Below are 19198 nucleotides of genomic sequence, written 5' to 3'. Positions count from 1 at the left end.
CACTGGCCAGAGCTCAGAACTGTTTGTCATATAAAGAAGATCATTTGGCATCTGTAGATATATTATTATTGTTATTTAATAATAATTAGTAAATTACTGACAAAATTAGTATATTTAACATATTTTTTTAAGAAAATGAGTGTTTATACAAAACTACACCCCACGCCTACATTCTGCTTACTATTTTATCCAGTTCCAAAAGAATGTTTGGGGAGACACATTCTTCCTAGATTTAAAAAAGTGTACCTTTCAAGGGTAGGGGTTGTCTTACTCGCTTCACTCTCCATTTAGTAGTGAATGAGAGGGAATTTGGAATAGTGGGAGTCAGGTTCATTCTATCATCTTTTCTGGTCCTGGCTCTGTGCTGCTCCTTGGCAAATTTCTTATCCTTTCTGGGTGCCCCTCTTCCTACCTTTCTCCTCTGTCCCCCTCTAAGTGTGAGAATCACTCTAACACTATACACCTGAGAGATGACCTGATCTCGATGGTTGAATATTTTTCATGTGTATTTATTTATTTGAATTAGTAATACATCCACATGGCTCACAACATAAAATATGTAAAAAGGGGATTCAGTGCCAATTCCCTCCACCTGCTCCTTTCTGGGAGCCCCTGTCCCAGTCCCAGTTTTACTTTGCAAACTTAGAGGTTATGAAAGGCAAAAAAGAAAAAGGCAAGATGACTAGATTTCCTCTGAATGAAAGGGATTTATTCTAAGGTAATTATCTGTTCCCTTCATAGTCCCGCCATGCTTTCTGAAACTTTAAACAGCAACACTCAACTAAATTACTAACTAATCACAGTGCCTTTTCAAGAAATTTTGACTCTGAACTTACTAATGTGCAAAGGAAATGGTTCAGCCATTTCTCTAGAACTTGGTTGATAATAAGTTTTCTTTGGTCCTATTTATTATTAAAATTTTTTTGTCTTTTTTTGCTGTTGCATAAAATAGAAGGAAAAAAAGAAAGATGTGTTTTGATTGCTTTAAGATTTTTATATCTTAGGCAAGGACAAAGTACACAAACAAAAACTTCAAAATGACCGTAATTTCCCTTCAGCTAATTCAATATTCGTAGTCCTTCTGATTAAGATTGTTCGCTTCTGCATTTATTTATAAAGAAAGTGTGTTAAGCAAATGAACAGTAGTGTAAGGAGGACAGCTAGTCACACAATTAAGATGTGTGTACGGTCCAACACCTGTTACATAGTAGGTGTGCAGCCACTGGTGTATAAAACGTCTAAATTATTAAAGCATGCTTGAAGCATGGCAATAGTAACCAAATACTTCCCACAAACCTTTAGATTTACAATGCAAATTAGAAATCACTTAAAAAAATTCTCTAAGGACTTTTTTCCCATGACAACTTTGTATTAATCTAAAAAATAGTAAGTTATTGTGCAGTAACTGAGGAACACTACTCTCTTCTCTGGAGGTTTATTGTGCAGAAAGTAGTGATCAAAATTAATTCAATTCATTCAGGAAATCAAGGTAATTATAATGGCTATCAATCCCCCTTAGGAAAGGTTTAGACTTTTAAGTACACACCACAGGCCACACTCTTTGGCTCATCACATACAGTCTAGCACTGTAGGTTGTTGTATTTGTTTATTTATGGGTGAGGTTTTAATTCTACAATTAATTAGTTAATTAATACCATTCATTCACTTAGTCCACAGACATTCCCGCCAGGACGTAATGCTGTAGATCCACTGCCTGCCCTCGTGGGACACACAATCGCAGCGAGAACTGACTTTTCAATAATCAGCAGGGTGGTGCTTTTATGGCGCCTTACTGCTCCCCTCCAGTCCAGGTGCCTGGGTTGACCTTAGGCGGCGACGGAGCCCGCGCCTGGGGTACGGCTTTCCCTGGCTTGTCCAGGCAGGGCGGGGTCAGCCAAGCAGCCGCCGTCGCTGCCCCCGCGCGCTCCCTCCCGCGCGGCCTTTAATTTCGCAGCTCCGACCACCGGAAATTAGCCGCCGGCAGAGCGGACCCGGCCCAGCTCAGAGGAGCGCCGCGTGGGGAGGGCGCGCCCGCCAGCCCAGTCGGGCGCCCGCGGGACGCGCCGCCTGCGCCCTTTAGGCCGGGGGCTCGGCGCTCGCCCACCTCTTCCAAATTTAACCATTACCTAAATCCGAAGGGAAATGAGCAAACCTCTGGGATTGGGTGTCAAGGTATTTTCAGCCTTGTTGGGCGTATTTATCCCGAAGTGTTTCCACAACAAGCTATTTCGGGTCTGCGGGGCAGGTTTCGCTCTGCGGACGCCGCGGCCACTCGCCGGGCTCCAGGCCGGCGGCACCGCGGGCGGGTGATTCACGGCCCCGACCCGGGGGCGGCGTAGCCCCAGCAGGCGGCGGGGCTGGGTGTGCGTGTGTGGTGGTTGGGGCCGGGTGGGGGGGAGTGTCCCGGACCAGATGGGCGGGGAAGTCTCCTCGGAGCTGGGCGCTACCACCCCCGGCGCTCTAGTCAATCTGTGTCCTGAATCTGTGACTTCTTCTCGCTGCGGAAGTCTCCCAGGAGCCAAGAATAGTTCGTTTTCTTTCGAGTCATTTCTAGTGTCCGGGTGTTTGGGCCCTCTGGGTCTCCCCATCTCCTGCCGTCCCACAGAGGAAAAAAAAAACAAAAAAAACACGGAGAGGGCCTTGGGGGAGGGCGCTAGGAAGGCCGGGCCCCTCGTCCACCTCCTAAGCACCCTTGCGCAAAGGAGGAGCGCGCCCTGCAGCCCGACTGGGGCTTGGGGGTGGGGGGGCAGGTCTGACAGGGCTAAGCGAGCTACTCCTTAACGCTCAGGAAGTGAAGCTTGTGGTTTTGGGGGCTGAGCTCGGAAGGAGATTTAAAAAAAGAGAGAAGGAGAGACAGGGCGGTCTCTCCCGAAAGCAACTCAGGTTGAAAACTCTCGGAGCGCTGTGCCCGCGCCCTGACCCCTCAGGTAGGTCCGCTGCGCCTCCCTCCTTGGCGGGCGCGGACACGGGAACTGGCACGGCGCTGGCGCTGCGGGGAAGACCGGAGGGCGCTACCGGGTTCCCACACGAGGTCGGCCGCAGCTTGGGAGCCAAAAGAGCTGTATCCTCTTGGTCCCCGCGCTACCCAAACGGAGGGGCTGGGGATCTGGCTCAGAGGACGCACGCCAGGCAGTTTGGTGGTGGTTCTGCGAGGGAGCGGGATCCACAGGAAAGGAAACGAGACGGCGGCAGCTGAGCTCTCCAGCTCCCGCCGTCCCAGGCCCTGGCTGCGAAGAGCCTCGGCCGGCCCGCGTGCGCCAAGGGGACCGCCCCGCCCTTCGGCCGCCAGCTGCTGCGAGAGGTCGCCTTCCCACGCGGTCCGCCCTTGGTCCTACGACCGCTCTACCCACTCCACCCTCCCAGGAACGGACGAAGCCTGCCAGGCTGAAAGAGAGGCGCGCGGCTGTGGCCCGAGACGGGAGGTTGCTTGCGTGCCTGCCTGATTCCCCGCTGTTTCCAGCCAGTCCAGACTCGGCGGCGGTGGGGACAGCTCACCCCTGCATCCCCGCCCCACCCCCGTCCCGCTCCTCCCCGAGCCGCAGCAGGGCCCCTCAGGACATTTTCACCCTCGTTTTCCTTTTCCTCCGAGTTTCATAGCTGTTTACGAAATTGATTTTTGGCTTTATGGTGTCTAAGTAGACAACCGACGGAGCGGCTCACGCCGGGGCTCAGTGAAAACTGAACTGACAGTCGTTCGCCCTAGGGCAGCCTAGCACCCCGAAGCCTCCTGAAACCCCGATCCTAGGGTCTGGCCCGGACACGGGCGGGCGGCACCCTCACCCCTAGGGGCCTTCTGGCGTTTAGGACATGGGAAACATCCCTTGGGACTCAGCTACACGTCCTAGCGGTCTTTTTCTCTCAAGCCTATCCTATTCTTCCTCCGGGGAAGGGGACATGGTGGGGGCATGGAGCGAGAACCCGTCTAGACTCCGGAGCGCCCACCGGCTGACTTTAGACCCTGTCCTGCGTCTTGCCCTGGGAGCCGCATGACTCCTAGGCTGGCAGAATAAACCGGGGAAAGCCCAAGGATGAGCCCTGTCCCGGCCCGGGAGTCCCAGTGCCCTTGTGTCTGAACTAACCAAGACAATCGAGAACTGCCGTGCCCAGCCTACAGCTCGCACGTGAACCCGGCCCCCATTGCCTTCACCCAGAGAGAAAGGCACGTTCGTTTTCCCCGGACCTTCTAGCCCTCCTAGCTCCGCCCCTGGAGCGAGCCCGGGGCAAGAACCGTAGGCGCTGCCCCGCCTCCCCGCCGGGCTCAAGTTTCTACCCCGGGATTAGGTGAACTGATTGTGGGGGTTAATGAGAGCGGAGTAGCGGGCACTAACTCCCTCCCAGGTCCGCAAGCCCGGACCCCGGCTCTCCTGCTGCCACCAGAGCAGCCTACGCTCTCCCCGCGTGCTCTAAAAGGTGGGTTCTCTGCGGACTCCCGGACACCGTGCGTTTCCCAGCCGTCGCGCACGAATCCGGCTGGACTTTCCCTAGGGCGAAGTTTCTGGTGAGCAGGATGGAAAATGCTTTTCCCGAGACTTTGTTAGGTCTCCATGGTACGATGTGTCTTGCCCGGATACCTGATTCTTCTCTGCGCACCCGCGTCGCAACTTTTTCCCTGCGTGGGGGCACGAGTCAGGGGCGTTCAAGATCACCGGGGAAGCGAGTTTTTCCCGGGACCTTGCTTGGTCCTCTGCCACCTGCTTCCCTACCTTCTTGCCTTCTTCCTCCGGCCTTTGCTTCCTCCTAGTCCTTCTGCTGGAGTTCCCCCGACCCCGCCTCTCAGTCAGCCGGAGGCCTCTAGCCCCAGACCCCTTTTCACTGCAGTCTGTGAGCCTGCTCTTGGAGGCTTGGCTCTTTGCCCCAACCGGGTTCGCGACCGTCTACACATTCCCCTCCCCGCCGCCCTAAATTGATTGGCCCGTCTACGCCTTTCTACCCAGACGGAAAGCAGATCCATATTGGCAGTGTGTGGTCGAGTTGGGGTAACTGGCCTGCTGGGGACTTAAGCTCTCCAAGAGTTTGATACCAGAATGAGTTTTGCTAGGGAAGGGGAGGGGCCGAGGGGCGTGGGCAGGGCAGAAGGAAGAGGCCTGAGTCGGAGCCCGGAGACGGGTTGAGCTACGGCGGCAGCAGCGGCGGGCTCGCGCCACCTGTCCGAGTGCCACCTGGTGAGCGCGGCGCAGCGGGGCCAAGCCCCTCCTCCCGGGGGCCTTCCTCCCTCCTCCCCGCTCCCTCCTCCCTGCCCGAACGCTCTCTCTGCTCCGCTGCCCAGTCCCGGGGCCCCGGAGCGTGCTGATCCGCGCTTTCCACCCTGTTCTCTCGCAGGTCTCCGCCTGGCTGGGGCTGACGAACTCGGGTGAAGGTGCGCTGACGGCGGCTCCTAGCGACCCTTGGAGAGGAGCGGGGAGCGCGCCCGACCACCATGCCGCGTTCGTTCCTGGTTAAGAGCAAAAAAGCTCACAGTTACCACCAGCCGCGCTCCCCGGGACCTGACTATTCCCTCCGCCTGGAGAATGTACTGGCGTCAGGCGGAGCAGGTGCGGGCAGGGCGCGGGCCGGGAGGGGCTGCTCCCGGGGCCGTAGACCCTGCGTCCCGCCACGCCATCCCCCAGGAACCGGGGGAAGGGTTCTCAAGTCCCTTTGCTGCCTTTTGTTGTTACCCACCGTTTGGGTTCCTTTCGGGCTCGTCGCCTAAGTTGTCAAGGCCTCCTTGCTCTCGTCCTTGGATCCGGGAGGGTTCAGGCCAGGTCTGGGGAGAGCTGAGAGGGCCCAGGTGCCACCGTCTGGGGGGACGCACTTCAGAACCATCGGGCCCAACCAGATCCAACCTGAGCCCCTATCCGGCCTCCTCTCCGCAGACGGCACCTCGAGCACAGGCGGGGCGAAGGCGGAGCTCCGGGGCCGTATGTCCCCCGAGTCTCAGCTGACCGAAGCCCCCGACAGAGCCTCCGCGTCCCCTGGCAGCTGTGAAGGTAGCGTGTGCGATCGGAGCTCGGAGTTTGAAGACTTTTGGAGGCCTCCGTCGCCTTCTGTGTCTCCAGGTAGGGATCTGTTGGGGGCTCTGGGGCCCGGGGAGGGAGGCGGGGGCAGGGACCCCAAGCTGAGGAATGAACCCGCGCGACTTTGGGCACAGAAGTGCCAAATCGATTGCGGAGAATCTTTTCGAGAGGAGGGATTTGTTCTTGGTTCCCGAGGGGAGCTTCTCTAGGCCAGCGTCAGCCTGCTTGCGGGGGTCGGCTGCTTGTATCCCAGGCGGCGGGACCTGGGCTGTTCATCCCTAACATTCATTGGCACGGAGCCAACGGGCGAAAGAAAATAAATGAGTCGTTTCTTTGGGCAGCAATGTTGACATTTCGTTTTCTGACCAGAAATGACTGTTTACAAAGAGCCAGGATTCCAGAATACAGACCCCTCCCCGAGCCTCAAACAGAGACCTGGGCAGTCAGTGAAAAAATGTCATTGCCTTTAAAAATTAAGCTCGTTTCCGCGGCGTTGGGCCTGGCAGAGATGGGGCCCCAAGCCGGACAAAAATCTCGGTCCCTCGCTAGGTCTTCGGAGGCGCAGACTGGGGGCCTATTTTATTTTTCGTTCTGCCGGGTTGGCCGGGCGCTGGGGACCAGTGCTTGTTGGTTTCATTTCCAGCCAGCAATCGAGTTTCGCGCAAACTGAGTGACTTGCACGTTGGGTGGGGGCGCGTCTCCGGTTCCGGCGGAGGGGCATGGAGAGCGCAGGACCCGGATTCTACTAAGGACCGGTTATTTCCAGATTTCATTTACCAGCTTTAGAAGATACCCCCAACCCCACCCCATACTCAGTGTGTGGGCCTGGCTAAGAGAGGGCGTCTGGGAACAGGCCACCGGAGGGTCCTTCTTGGCTGTGCTGGACACCGCCCCGCAAGAACTGGGAGCCGCCGAAATCTCCGACGGAAACTCGAAGTGAGAGGCCACTTCTCACTGAAGTGGCTAGCCTGAGCTGGATCTGTTCACAGACACACTGTAAATCCGTGTGCACTTAGGTGAAAGTGTATATTAGTAGCTGGTTTTAGCAAAATTCGCAGGGGTGGGGGTGCAGAAGGCCGCTAATTCGGAAAGTTGTTCGTCTTGCAGGTGGTGGCTAAACCTTCAATTCTAAATTATTCTCTAAGAAATTAGTGTTTTGCTTTCTTTTTTGACCCCCGTCAAACTATGATAGGAATGGGAACGGGGAGTATTTTGGCAAACAGATCAAGCCCCAAACCCCCTTCTCGCTGCCTCTTCGCTACCTGCCAACACTGGGTATTTAATAACGTTGAGAAGTGCTTACACCTTCCCGTTGTTCCCCCCCCTCCCCAGACACAAATGTCTCGGATAGGTCGGGCCATATTTTATTGGTCCTCGACTCCCTCCCTCCTTATAGATCCCAGGAAAGAAAAAGGACGGAGTGGGAACACGTAGGGTCCGGGAGAGCGCCGGCGCTGGGCCCTCTGCCCGCAGGCTCGTCCAGGTCCGGATCAGTGGCCGCTTTCTCCGGCACAGCTCAGCTCTGCTCCGAACGTTTGTAAAGCATGGCGCGCCCTTCTCTACGTGGCCGCCAGATGTGCCGGTCCAGTCTAAAAAGACCCTCTTAACGTCGTGCGCTTCGGCTTTCCAGGCACAGAAAGTCTTCGCCCGATGTCATTTTAAGTTTCTGTGTGTTGCCTGGCCGCCTCCAGTGGTTCTCGGAGGCCCCAGGGACCCGGCCACGGCCAGGGTTTGAGCCTGGAGGCGTCCCTGGCACCCAGCACAAGGCCCGGCACCCCGAGTCCTGCCCCAGGGATGGGTGCCTGGCAGTTCTATAGACACACCGACCGGTTGACTTGACCGGACGCCCTCTTGTGCCTCCACAGCTTCGGAGAAGTCGGTGTGCCCGTCGCTGGACGAAGCTCAGCCCTTCCCCCTGCCCTTCAAGCCGTACTCGTGGAGCGGCCTGGCGGGTTCCGATCTGCGGCATCTGGTCCACAGCTACCGGCCGTGCGCGGCCCTGGAGCGCGGCGCCGGCCTGGGCCTCTTTTGCGAGCGCGCCCCGGAGCCAGGCCATCCCGCGGCGCTGTACGGCCCGGAGCGAGCTACGGGCGGTGCGGGGGCCGGGGCGCCCGGGGGAGGCAGCGTAGGAGGCGGAACTGCCGGCGGCGCGGGCCTGGGGCTCTTCGGCGACTTCGGGCCCGCGGCGGCAGGACTGTACGAGCGGCCCGCCACCGGCGGACTGTACCCGGAGCGCGGCCACGGGCTGCACGGCGACAAAAGCACAGGCGTCAAGGTGGAGTCGGAGCTGCTGTGCACCCGCCTGCTGCTGGGCGGCGGCTCCTACAAGTGCATCAAGTGCAGCAAGGTGAGGCTCCCGCGCGCCTGGCTTGACCGGCCCCGCGCCCGCGCCCCCCGGCCCGCGCCTAGCCGGCGTCCGCGCCCCTCGGCCCCTCTCAGCGGCCCTCTCCCCGGCCCCACCCGCCTCAGGTGTTCTCCACACCGCACGGGCTCGAGGTGCACGTGCGCAGGTCCCACAGCGGCACAAGACCCTTTGCGTGCGAGATTTGCGGCAAGACCTTCGGGCACGCGGTGAGCCTGGAGCAGCACAAAGCCGTGCACTCGCAGGTAAGCGCGGGGCGCACGGCCGCGCGCCGCCCTGCTCAGGTTTTCGCGTTCGGGGATCTCCTGCTTCTCTGTGCGACCCCGGACGCTCTCCGCCTGGCAGCTTTCGCCTTGGACTCACCCCGACTGCCCCCAGTCCCCTCTGCCTCGTCCCCCGGCTCTGACGTAGGCGTGGAGAGAGAGGTCGGGGGCTGCAGGCCTCGCAGCCCTGGAGTTCGGTGTCACATTGTGAGACTCCAGAAAGTGATCTTGACCGTTACTTTGGGTCTGAGAAAGTGATCTTGCCCGTTACTTTGTATGCACTCTTGCAGGTGATATGTCAGATTTGTTAGCTCTGTTTCTTGGCCTCTTTCTTTTCACCAAATGGCTGATATTTAACCTGCCTTGACCTCTCCGGATTGAAAAGGAGGAATCTCAGCTCATTTAGAGCATCCAGTATTTGTCCCGCTGTTTTTTCACTTATTCATTTGTAAATATTTGTTGCTCAACTTCCAGGTGCTAGGTCCTTGAGAATCCAATAACACACCAGCTTCCTGACAGGATACCCTCACAGAGATTACGCTTTAGCTGAGAGGGTAGATAACCAAATAAGTACACAAGTAACGATGACAGCAGAATGCTTATTTACAAACTCATTTGCTCAAAAGTATTCTTCTGTCTCCTTCAACACCCACACTGGGTGGGGGAGGAGCATCTCAAGAGATTGAGGTCTACGCCTCCTGTAGAGGAGGGTGGAGAAGTGTTTGTAAATGGGTGTCAAAAAAGCAGGGTGGGGATATGGTTTTGCCAAGGGGTGTGGAAGGTTGTGGCTGAAAAGTGTTTGGGTTGAAAAAATGTTAAAGGGGTAGAGGATAAGAGTGGGAAGGGTGGAGGCTGGAAATAAACTGGGAGGAGAGAGGATAATGGAGCACCCTATGTGGATGGAGAGTCTGAAGGAGGGGACAGTCCTGGTTTGGGAAATTTCAGGGTCAGTTGGTGGTGAGGACAACGGCAGATTGCAATAGGAATGCCACATCTTTCTCTCTGCAGGAACGGAGCTTTGACTGTAAGATCTGTGGCAAGAGCTTCAAGAGGTCATCTACGCTGTCCACACATCTGCTCATCCACTCAGACACCCGGCCCTACCCCTGTCAGTACTGCGGCAAAAGGTTCCATCAGAAGTCAGACATGAAGAAGCACACCTTCATCCACACTGGTGAGCGAAGGCCCTTGGCTTGTAGGAAACACCTGGTGAGGGGTGGGAAATGGGGGAGGTTGGTGGAGGTCCAAGTGTTTCTCCCTGAGGCCAAGGTAATTCACCTCCTCTGTGATATTCTTGCAGAGACTGATGGTGGGTGGGACCTCCCAGAAGGAGTTAATCACTGCAGTGTGTTAAAGAAAACTGAGGATGCAGATTCTCTCAGATTCATTTACATACATGGTTCTCCACAGAGTCTTTGATTTGGGGTTATATCTGAAGAACCACTCAGCAGGTCAGCTACAAGTTTTCTATCCTTGCAAAGAATATTTTCCTCTACGTTAGCAGTTGCTCCAACTTCTTTCTGCTCTGGGTGAAATATGAAGCTCTGGGTCCTTCCAGAGCATTGCTCTAAATGTTTACCTAGAGATGGAGATTTTCTCTAGGGCTACCACCCAGCCTTTTCAGGGGGAAGGGTTTTGTATGCGAACTCTTGGCTGCATTTTTAGGAGTCTGACAGCTTATTCTGATTGAGCAAGGGAAAAAATGGTAAATATTACTAGGCTTTTTCAGCTAAGCACTTTTAAAATGCAGTATCTCATTTTATGCTCACAGCAACTCAGGGAGGTGAAGACTATTCCTTATCTCCATTTTATTTTATTTATTTTTTTTGCTGAGACTTTTATGGAGTCTCAAACTTAACTTTATTTTTTTAAATTTTTTTTATTGGAGGCTAATTATTTTACAATATTATATTGGTTGGTTTTGCCATACACTTATCCCCATTTTAGAGAAGAACAAACATAAAGCGAGGCACAGAAGGGTTAGGTACTTTCTCAGAGTCATATTGGTAGCAAGTGGTAGATCCAGGACTTAAATTCAGGTCTGTCTGCTCCCAGGTGTCTATGCTCTCTAACACTGTTTATTGTATTCTATTTTCAAAGTCAAAAGGCTTGGTGGATATAGAACTCCTCTATTCACTTATTGCCCTTTTAAAAATTTGAGCAAGTTTGTCATAATAATGATGATTCTTATTATAATGCTTCATAACATACCAAATGCTTTCAAATCTATCTCTTCATTTGATTCTTACTGCTATCCCATAAAGTACAAGGAACTGCTCTTACCATCATGAAACTCAGAGAGATGGAATGATTTACCTAAATTCAGACTGGAAATAAATCATCAGTCTATGGAATGCTCTGGCTTCCAGTCCTGGATTCTAAATTTTTGGTTTTGTGTAGGTGGCAGTTTAATGCCAGGAGCACTCTCTTTAATAAGCAACAAGATATTTACGTGAGAGCCAGAATTTTATTTCAGAATATGAATACTGACTTAATTTGCAGTGTGTTCCAAACAATTACCATTGATGTTTTTAAATATGCTTGGGTAGTATAGATACCCCTGTCAGAAAACCCAGAAGAAATATCCTACTTTAATCATGTTCTCTTGCCTGAAATTTCCATGCAACTTACTCCTTTTGAGTAAAGGTATTCAAGACGCTTACCAAAATGCAACTAGGATCTTGACTGAGTGAAACATTAAACCTTTATCAAACATTTACATTATAGCTAGAATTTGTTTCTCAGATTTGTTTGACCCTAAAGGGATAGGATAAGTTTTGATGAGTGGCTCCTTATCAAGGACATCTGAAGCACAAAGAAAGGGGTATAGCAAGAGGAACAGAGAGTTCCTCAAAAACAAATTTCATCTATTTTGCATTTTTTTCCAAGGCCAAACCTGACAATAATGCCAAGCTGAGGCTATTTGAAAACATCATACTGCTTTTCCAAATGTTAACCTGCAGATGGATTAGACGGGGAAAAGAACACTTTTCTATCTGTTATTTATTAATCTATGGTGAAGGAGCTGTTGGTCTATAAAGAACCCTTTGATTAACCTCATTAAAAGAAAAGTAAAATCAAGATAGAAAAGGATCAGCTGCCTTAAGAAATACTTTGTGACCCAGATGTGGATTTTTTAAAAATAAGACTTCGAGAAATACCCATCCTTCAGATATATTCTGCTGTCCTCCAAGAGCAAGAAAGAAGGCAGCCTCACTGGTCCACACAGACCAACACTGACTTGGAAATTCAGATTTGAAAACTTCCTCTCCATTAGAACAGAGTCACATGGTTTGAAAAACAGCACCCCAGCCCCCCACTGCCCTTGTGCTGAACATCTGCTGTGGGGAGCTTTCTACTTCTGAAGTCGGGGGTGTCCTCTCAGGGTGGATTCAGCTGCAATTCTGGGGAGGGCACGTGGCCTGTGCTCTGTTTCCGTTTAGCAGGAAACGGTTTGAGGCCTCTGGCTGGGAACCCCCATGCAGAAAGTCTCCCTTCCACCTGGTGCACCTATGGCTTCCCCGGCCTTGCAGTGCCACACACATCACCCTCCAAAGTGCTCAAAGGCCTTAGACTGTGGTGTAGCCAGCTGCTGCCAAGATCCTGTGGGTCACTGTGAGTCCCCGCTAGCTTTATCATGGACTCATGCTTCCCCTTCTCCCTTCCATCCCTGTAGGCGAGAAGCCTCACAAGTGCCAGGTGTGTGGCAAGGCATTCAGCCAGAGCTCCAACCTCATCACCCACAGCCGCAAGCACACAGGCTTCAAGCCCTTCGGCTGCGACCTGTGTGGAAAAGGCTTCCAGAGGAAGGTGGACCTCAGGCGGCACCGGGAGACGCAGCATGGGCTCAAGTGAGCACTGCGCCTCATTCGCGTGTGCAGTTATACAACACTACAGAGGGCAGCCTCCCCACTTGCCACCAGCCACTTCCGCAGATCTCTCTGGGGTGATACCTTTTCCCTTTCCTCCCTGGAACTGCCAGAGGAGATAAGTTACCTTTTCAAAGTTCAGTGTGGAGGGGGAACCGAATGACTCCCTGGGCAGAGGACTCGCCAAATAGGCTTCTCTACACCTGAAGACTCCTCCAAGTGGAGAAGAAATCAGCTAAAATCTTCGGCCTGATAGTCCTTCCCATACCCAGACCTGTTCCACAGATAGAAAGTCCCTTGGGTTTCTTTCCTCCTCTTCCCGTCCGACCCCAGATACTTGTGTAGAAGAGGAGGAATCGTCTCTCACAAGACAGACACATATTAATGTTTTTATCTGGAATGAAGAATGAGTGTTTTTTTTTCCTTCTGGGGAGTTTGTTGACCCCTTTTTGTTGGGTGCTGCCTATAAAACTTGGAGGACTTGTTTCTTGCATTTGAAAATTGATTCAGAAACTCATTTGGGAAGGGAATTTCATACTTTTGAAATTACAAAAAATGCACTGTAGAACCTGCCCAAAAAGAAGTAGAAGGAAAGTGGGCTTGGTGAGAAGAGATTCAAGGTTCTCCCTCCGGGAGACTTGCGAAGACTTCTTCAGAAGAGTGGAAACACAGAGTAATGCCTTTGGACAAGGCTGTCATCCGTTCACTCAGCAAATGTCTATTGACCACCAGTTACCATGGTATCAGGCACTGTGCTAGGTACTGGGGAGCCAGAGAGTAAGTCTCAATCTCTGTCCCTGACCTGCATCTCCAAGTAGCTGGGTCTGTTCTTCCCCACAAAGGAATTCTGAGAAGATAAAACAGGATCTTGAAACTTCCTTCATGTCGTTTGGATTTTATCAAACATAAACGAAAAATAGCTGAATAGATACTTCAAAGATTCGTGTGTAAATTAATTTTTTTTATTGTTAAGCTGATATTTTTAAGATGTCTAAGCTAGCAGGCATGTGGGAATGAAGGCTCTGTCTTCACCTCTTTTGAACCCTCCATGTGTACCACAGAGGAAAAAAAAGTGGTATTTTTACTTTGATGTAAATGTTTTTAGATCTTCTGGAGTGTATTATGTTTGTTAATACATATTTATTAGAGTGACATTTTAAGTTAATAAAGTATTAAGACTCTTATATATTGCTTTTCATTTAGGCAAGGAATTTGGGAAAGACCTTTGTTTTGGTCCGTATGGGGAATTGGGACTGAAGGACACTGGAGTTAAATATAAAGCGGAGAAGACAACATCCAGAAGAGAGCAAAATCCAATAGCTCTGGTTTTCATGTGTTGTTTTTTTTTTCTTTCATTCTGTGCCTGAGCACCTTCTTTAACAGAAAGCTGGGGTTACAAAAGTAAGCTTCTGCCTTGCCAAATCCCTGGTATCCTGCATGTATGTGCTCAGTCACTCAGTCGTGTCTGCATCCTTGCAACCCCATGGATTGCAGCCCACCAGGTTCCTCTGTCCATGGGATTTTCCGGCAAGAATAGTGGAGTGGGTTGCCATTTCCTTCTCCAGGGGTTCTTCCCTACATGTTTATGGGCTCTTTATTCTGAGAGTTTCAGGATTTTTGGTTTTTTTTTTAAACAGGCCAGAAGGCTCCCTGATGAATAAAGACATTAGGAACCTTAGGTCTAGAGATTGAGTCAGTCACAACCCTGTCACCAGCATACCAGGTGACTTGGACAAATTGTTTGACCTTCCAGATACTGATTTTGTTCACCATAATAATGAAGATATGATTCTGTCATCACAGTCCAAACCTGACTACTTCTCTGGAGATTGGAGGGAAGGAAGTATCTGAGATTGATTAACTACCTCACCTAAAACAAGTTATAAATCTGAAGACTGATGAGAGGCAGTAAAATTGGGATCTGGGTTATTTCTGGCTCTGTCCCACCAGTGGGAATTTCTGGCGTAGATAAGTCCTTGAAAAGAATGAGCCCAGAATAAGCTTCTGGCCTAAATCCCAGCTACCTGTACTCTTCCTAATACTTGGTCAAGGTAGTGCACAGCCCATGGTGACTGTCAGCAGATTGTCTATTTCTGTTCAAATCAATTTCACCCATATTGGTATGTGCCTGGCACTCTTCTAGGTGTTGGGGATTCAGCAGTGAACACAATGTCCTGTGGAGCTTTGTATATTTGGCCAGTGCTGGAATCTTCAACTCCCAGAACAGTGCCTGGTACATAGTAGGAGATCAATCAGTATTTGCTGAGGTGGTAAGTGAATAAGCAGAGAAAATAAACTCCTGCTTCATCCTGGCTGCTCTGCTCTCTCCAGCAGAAAAGGAAGAGAAATCACTTGAGGGCCAAAGAAGCAAATAGAACACATAGGACTCTCTGGGTTGGGAGTAAGGGGAGCTTTGACCATGCTTTTCTCTGGTCTCTCCAAATCTCAGTGCTCCGCTATCCTTACTTGGTTTTCAAGACTGTCTCTTTTCATGTCAGTTTACTCTCATTCAAAATTGAAATATGTACACTCTAAGGCAGTTTAAGATAATTTTCCAGAACTGTTGGATGAACAGCTGCAGCATCTAGGAACCTCTTTCTAGTGTCTTGGGAAACAGTGAATAAAGATCACAGAATGATCTCACAGAATTCACCATGCACACTGGTTGTTAATTTCTAACTTGATTTGAAAAGTAAAGAAGCTACATTGTGGGTAAGTAGAACTGATTGAAATCTAGTTAATTGCTCTGTCCTTCGCTCCCATTGTGACTTTTAGAACTTTGGTCCAATTTTATAACCTATATGCAATAAATGTGGAATTTAATTTTGATGTTAATAGTATGCATTTTTTTTGGAAAAAACATATCTTGATATCCTCAGTTCAGAATCAAAACAAATTACTGTGTCTGTTACTGTGTGAAATTTGAAGATTGTGAATATCTCTCTTAATGTTATTACTTGACTCCATTAAAAATAGATTGTGAATATTCCATGTCACATTATTCATGAAGCAGGCCCTCTGCCTTTTGTCCGCGGGAGTAACAGTAGAAAGGGTAACAAGAGACACCAGAGCACACCTTTGTTTCTTTCACTAAATTTTTAATAACACCTCCAGCTAGCCAGTTGGTGAAGCTCAGCTCTTGCATAAAAGTGGAAAAGCACAGCTATCTCAGAGAAGACCAACTCTTTCAGTAGCTAATTTGAGTTTGCGTTCATCTACACCAGAGATGATTAAATTACCTATCAGGTGTGCTGAGCTATCAGGATTCAGGCCATGTAAAAGGTGAATTTCATCTGATTGATTTGAAACACAAATGGAACAATTGAGTTTTCAAAGCCCCACCTTAATTAAAGGCATAGCAAAGTATCACTCTGGGTGGGTTCTTAACTGCCATTGCCCTTGAAAACTGGGTGTTGATAGTGATTTTTTTTTTTCGGTTTAAGTGTCGATAGTGATTTGACCTGTTCATTTTGTCCTGTGCCTGTTTGTTTAACCTGATCATTTAACAGAAAGAAATGAATTCAGAGTAAGGCCAAAAATGACTTGATTGCTTTTTCTGTGCATTTCTAGAGCACTATTTAAATCTCTCCTGCTATATTATTTCTGAAGTAAAAATTTCTCAGTTACATATGTAATATATTAATTCAACATTTCATTGAGTTTTTTTTTTAAAGGAATATCATCCCAAACTCTTCTCACAAGTTTGTTAATTTTTTAGTGCTCATTTCCAGTCTACCCACATGTGTGTATATATTTATGTATTTTTTTATCCTGTGATCAGTTTATGTCTACATAGTGCTTTTATTGATTGATTGATAATATGGACATGTATTTGCTTAAAATAGAAATATTTATGTTTAACAATGAGAATTTTGACATTTTATGGTTAAGTTTTATTGAAATCATTTATTAGGAATTTTACCAGTCATTAAGATAAAGTTTTCTGAAGTTTTACTTCATTTTATTTCAAAGTTATTCACTTTTTAAATAAAACATTTCAATCGCATGGGAAATTAAAGAGACTAATACAATAAACATCAGTGTACCCATTGTTCTGCCATATTTATTTCAGATTTTATTTTAAAATAAAATATTACAGACGTGGTTCAGTAATTTCTAGAATATGTTTTTACCTAACCCCAGTCCCTTTCCTGTCTCATCAGAGGCATCCACTATACCAGAATTGGTACAATATCGTCACCATGAATATTTGTATACCTTTACTTATACAGAGTCCCATGAAGAACAAGTGACACTGTTAGGTTATTGTAACTTCTTATAAATGGTGTCATAGTGTATATATCCTGTGTCTTGCTTTTTTTTTCCCTCAGTACTTTGTCTTTTGAGATTTATCCATGTTGATACATGCTGTTTTGTTCAGTTATTTTAACTGCTACATATAGGATTCATTGTATAAAATACACAATGATTAATTAGGTATTCTCCTGTTGAGACAGTTTTGGTTATTTCCAGTTTTCCCCTATCACAAACAATTCTGATGCAAGCAGCCTTTTACATATGTCCTTGTGAAAGGGATTCTTCAGGTTATGTTCCTGGGAATGGAAATGCTGGATATGCTGGCTCTCCCAATTTACATTCCCATCAATAGTATGAGAGAATTCCTGTTGCTCCACATTTTACTAACACTTGGTATTTTCAGACTTTAAAAATATTTGCCAGTTAGGTGGATGTGAAATGTTAATGTAACTTGCATTTCCTGATTCCTAGTGAGGTTGAGAATCTTTTCGTAAGTTTTTTGGCCTCACAGGTTTCCTTTTCTGTGAAATGCCTGTTAATATACTTTGTCCATTTTTTTTTGATTGGGCTGCTTATTTTTTATCAGTTAATTTTTCTGTGTTCTAGATACTATTTTGTTAGTTAAATATGTTGCACATGTCTCTCAGACTGTAACTTGCATTCATTTTGGTTGAAGAGAGAACTTGTTTTTGTCTTGTGTTTATGTTTTTAAATGTATTTGTCTTTTCCTTAATGGCTTATGCTTTTTATGTCTTAATTAAGAAATCCTTCCCTAATTGGTGATCATAAGCTTATCCCCTATATTTTCTTCTAAAAATGTTAAAATGCTTAGTTATAAAATTAGCTTTTTAACCCACTTATATGTGTATGACATGAAATAAAATCTAATTAAACACTTTTTTCCTACATGGATAACCAATTGCTCCAACTATTTATTGCAGATTGCATCCTTTTCCCTCTGATTGTAATACCATCATATGTATTGATGTTTTGCCATAATATGTCAAATTTCTCTTTCTATGTAGTTCTGCTCTGGGCTCCCTGATCTGTTCCATTGGTCATTTTGTCTATCTCTAAGTCAAAGACATGGTGTCTAAATTAAACTTGTAATAAACTCTTAGTAGTTAGTAAGGAAGGTTTTCCTTTGATCTATTTCATCCTCTTAAGGACTGTCTTGGCTACCCTTGGTCCTTTGCTCTTGCTTGTGAAAACTCAATTGGAATTTTTATTTATACTGCAGTTACTATTTAATTGGGAAGAACTGAAATCATTTTGATGTTGATGCTTCCCATCCATAAATATAGTATATTGCTTGATTTTAGAGTTTTCTTTTATGTCTTTCAATAACCCTTTATAATTTGGGGCATAATTTTCTGTCTTTCTTTGGTTCACTGCTTTCATATTTCTTTTTTAAAATTGTACTTTCTAACTGCTGCTGGTGTATTGGAGCAAAATTATTGTTTTTGTATGTTGATCTTGTATTCTGCAATTTTGCTAAACCTTCTTTTTTAATATTTATTTTGTTTATTTCTTTATTTGGCTGCCCCAGGTCTTGGTTACGGCCCATGGGATATTCCTTGTGCATGGGAACTCTTACTTGTAGCATGTGAGACCATTCCCTGACCAGAATCAGAGTGTGGAGTCTTTGTCACTGGTCAGGGAAGTCCCTAAACCTTCTTTATAGTTTGTTGCAGATTATTTTAGATTTTCAGTGTAAGGTAATCATAAAATATGTAAATGATTATAGCTTTGTTTCAGTCTTTTCAGTGTACTCTTCTTGACTTCACTGCAATAGCCAATACTATTAAATACATTAACTAGGGGCAGAATAGTAGGCATCCTTGTCTTATTCCTAATTGCCAGGGAAATGCTTTTAATTTTTCACATTTTAATTTGATTTTGGGGGTAGGTTTGGGTAGATAATTTAAAATATCAGATTAAGAATTTCTATTACTATTTGATAAGAATAACTGTGTGCTTGAGCATTTAGTTTTAATGTATGATTTTTAGGTATCTGTTAAGAAAGGCATGTGTTATTTTGTTTCTGAATCTTATGGTTCTTATTCTTTAATTTGTCAGTATGTCAAATGAGAATTTATAGGTTTTCCAATGGTAAATTATCCTTGCATTGCTGGGAAAGACAAATCCCAACGTTTTTATTTATTTCTACATCTTAGCTAAAAAGATTTCTTACTTGACAGATGTATTGTTTAGAAGTGCATTTAAATTTCTAATCACGTTTTTGCAGTAATTTTTTATGAATTATAATTTAATAACATTTTGATGAGATAACCTGACCTGTATGACATTAATTTTCTGATACTATTTGTTGAGATTTATTTTGTAGCCTTATTCATGGTCAATTTTTATAAATAATATGTTCTTGAAAAGAATGTGTGTTTTCTGATTACTGATGTTAATATAGTTATACCAGGTGGTATAACTTATGGTGGT

General features: G+C 47.5%; 1 protein-coding gene across 6 annotated transcripts; it reads left to right on the top strand.

Moving 5' to 3' along the window:
• Window positions 1-2792: 2792 nt before the first annotated feature.
• GFI1 (growth factor independent 1 transcriptional repressor) lies at window positions 2793-12680 on the top strand. 6 transcript variants are annotated; one of them, XM_088835499.1, is made up of 8 exons: window positions 2793-2927; window positions 5320-5531; window positions 5853-6035; window positions 7859-8340; window positions 8463-8600; window positions 9627-9792; window positions 9919-10069; window positions 12295-12422. In XM_088835499.1, exons 2-7 carry the CDS (start codon window positions 5417-5419, stop codon window positions 10035-10037), a joined length of 1203 nt encoding a protein of 400 aa, XP_088691625.1. In that variant the 5' UTR covers window positions 2793-2927; window positions 5320-5416; the 3' UTR covers window positions 10038-10069; window positions 12295-12422. The 6 variants fall into 6 exon arrangements, with proteins under 6 accessions (XP_088691625.1, XP_088691627.1, XP_088691626.1 ...); XM_088835501.1 differs by lacking the exons at window positions 9919-10069; window positions 12295-12422 and adding an exon at window positions 11508-12285 and having other exon boundaries at window positions 2794-2927; XM_055402623.2 differs by lacking the exon at window positions 9919-10069 and having other exon boundaries at window positions 2797-2927; window positions 12295-12680.
• Window positions 12681-19198: the final 6518 nt, after the last annotated feature.

The sequence above is a fragment of the Moschus berezovskii genome, chromosome 4 (genome assembly GCF_049115385.1).
Source record: "Moschus berezovskii isolate FMDL1 chromosome 4, NW_MosBer_1.0, whole genome shotgun sequence".
NCBI classification, from domain to species: Eukaryota; Metazoa; Chordata; class Mammalia; order Artiodactyla; family Moschidae; genus Moschus; species Moschus berezovskii.
This window is presented reverse-complemented; position numbering and strand designations above follow the sequence as displayed.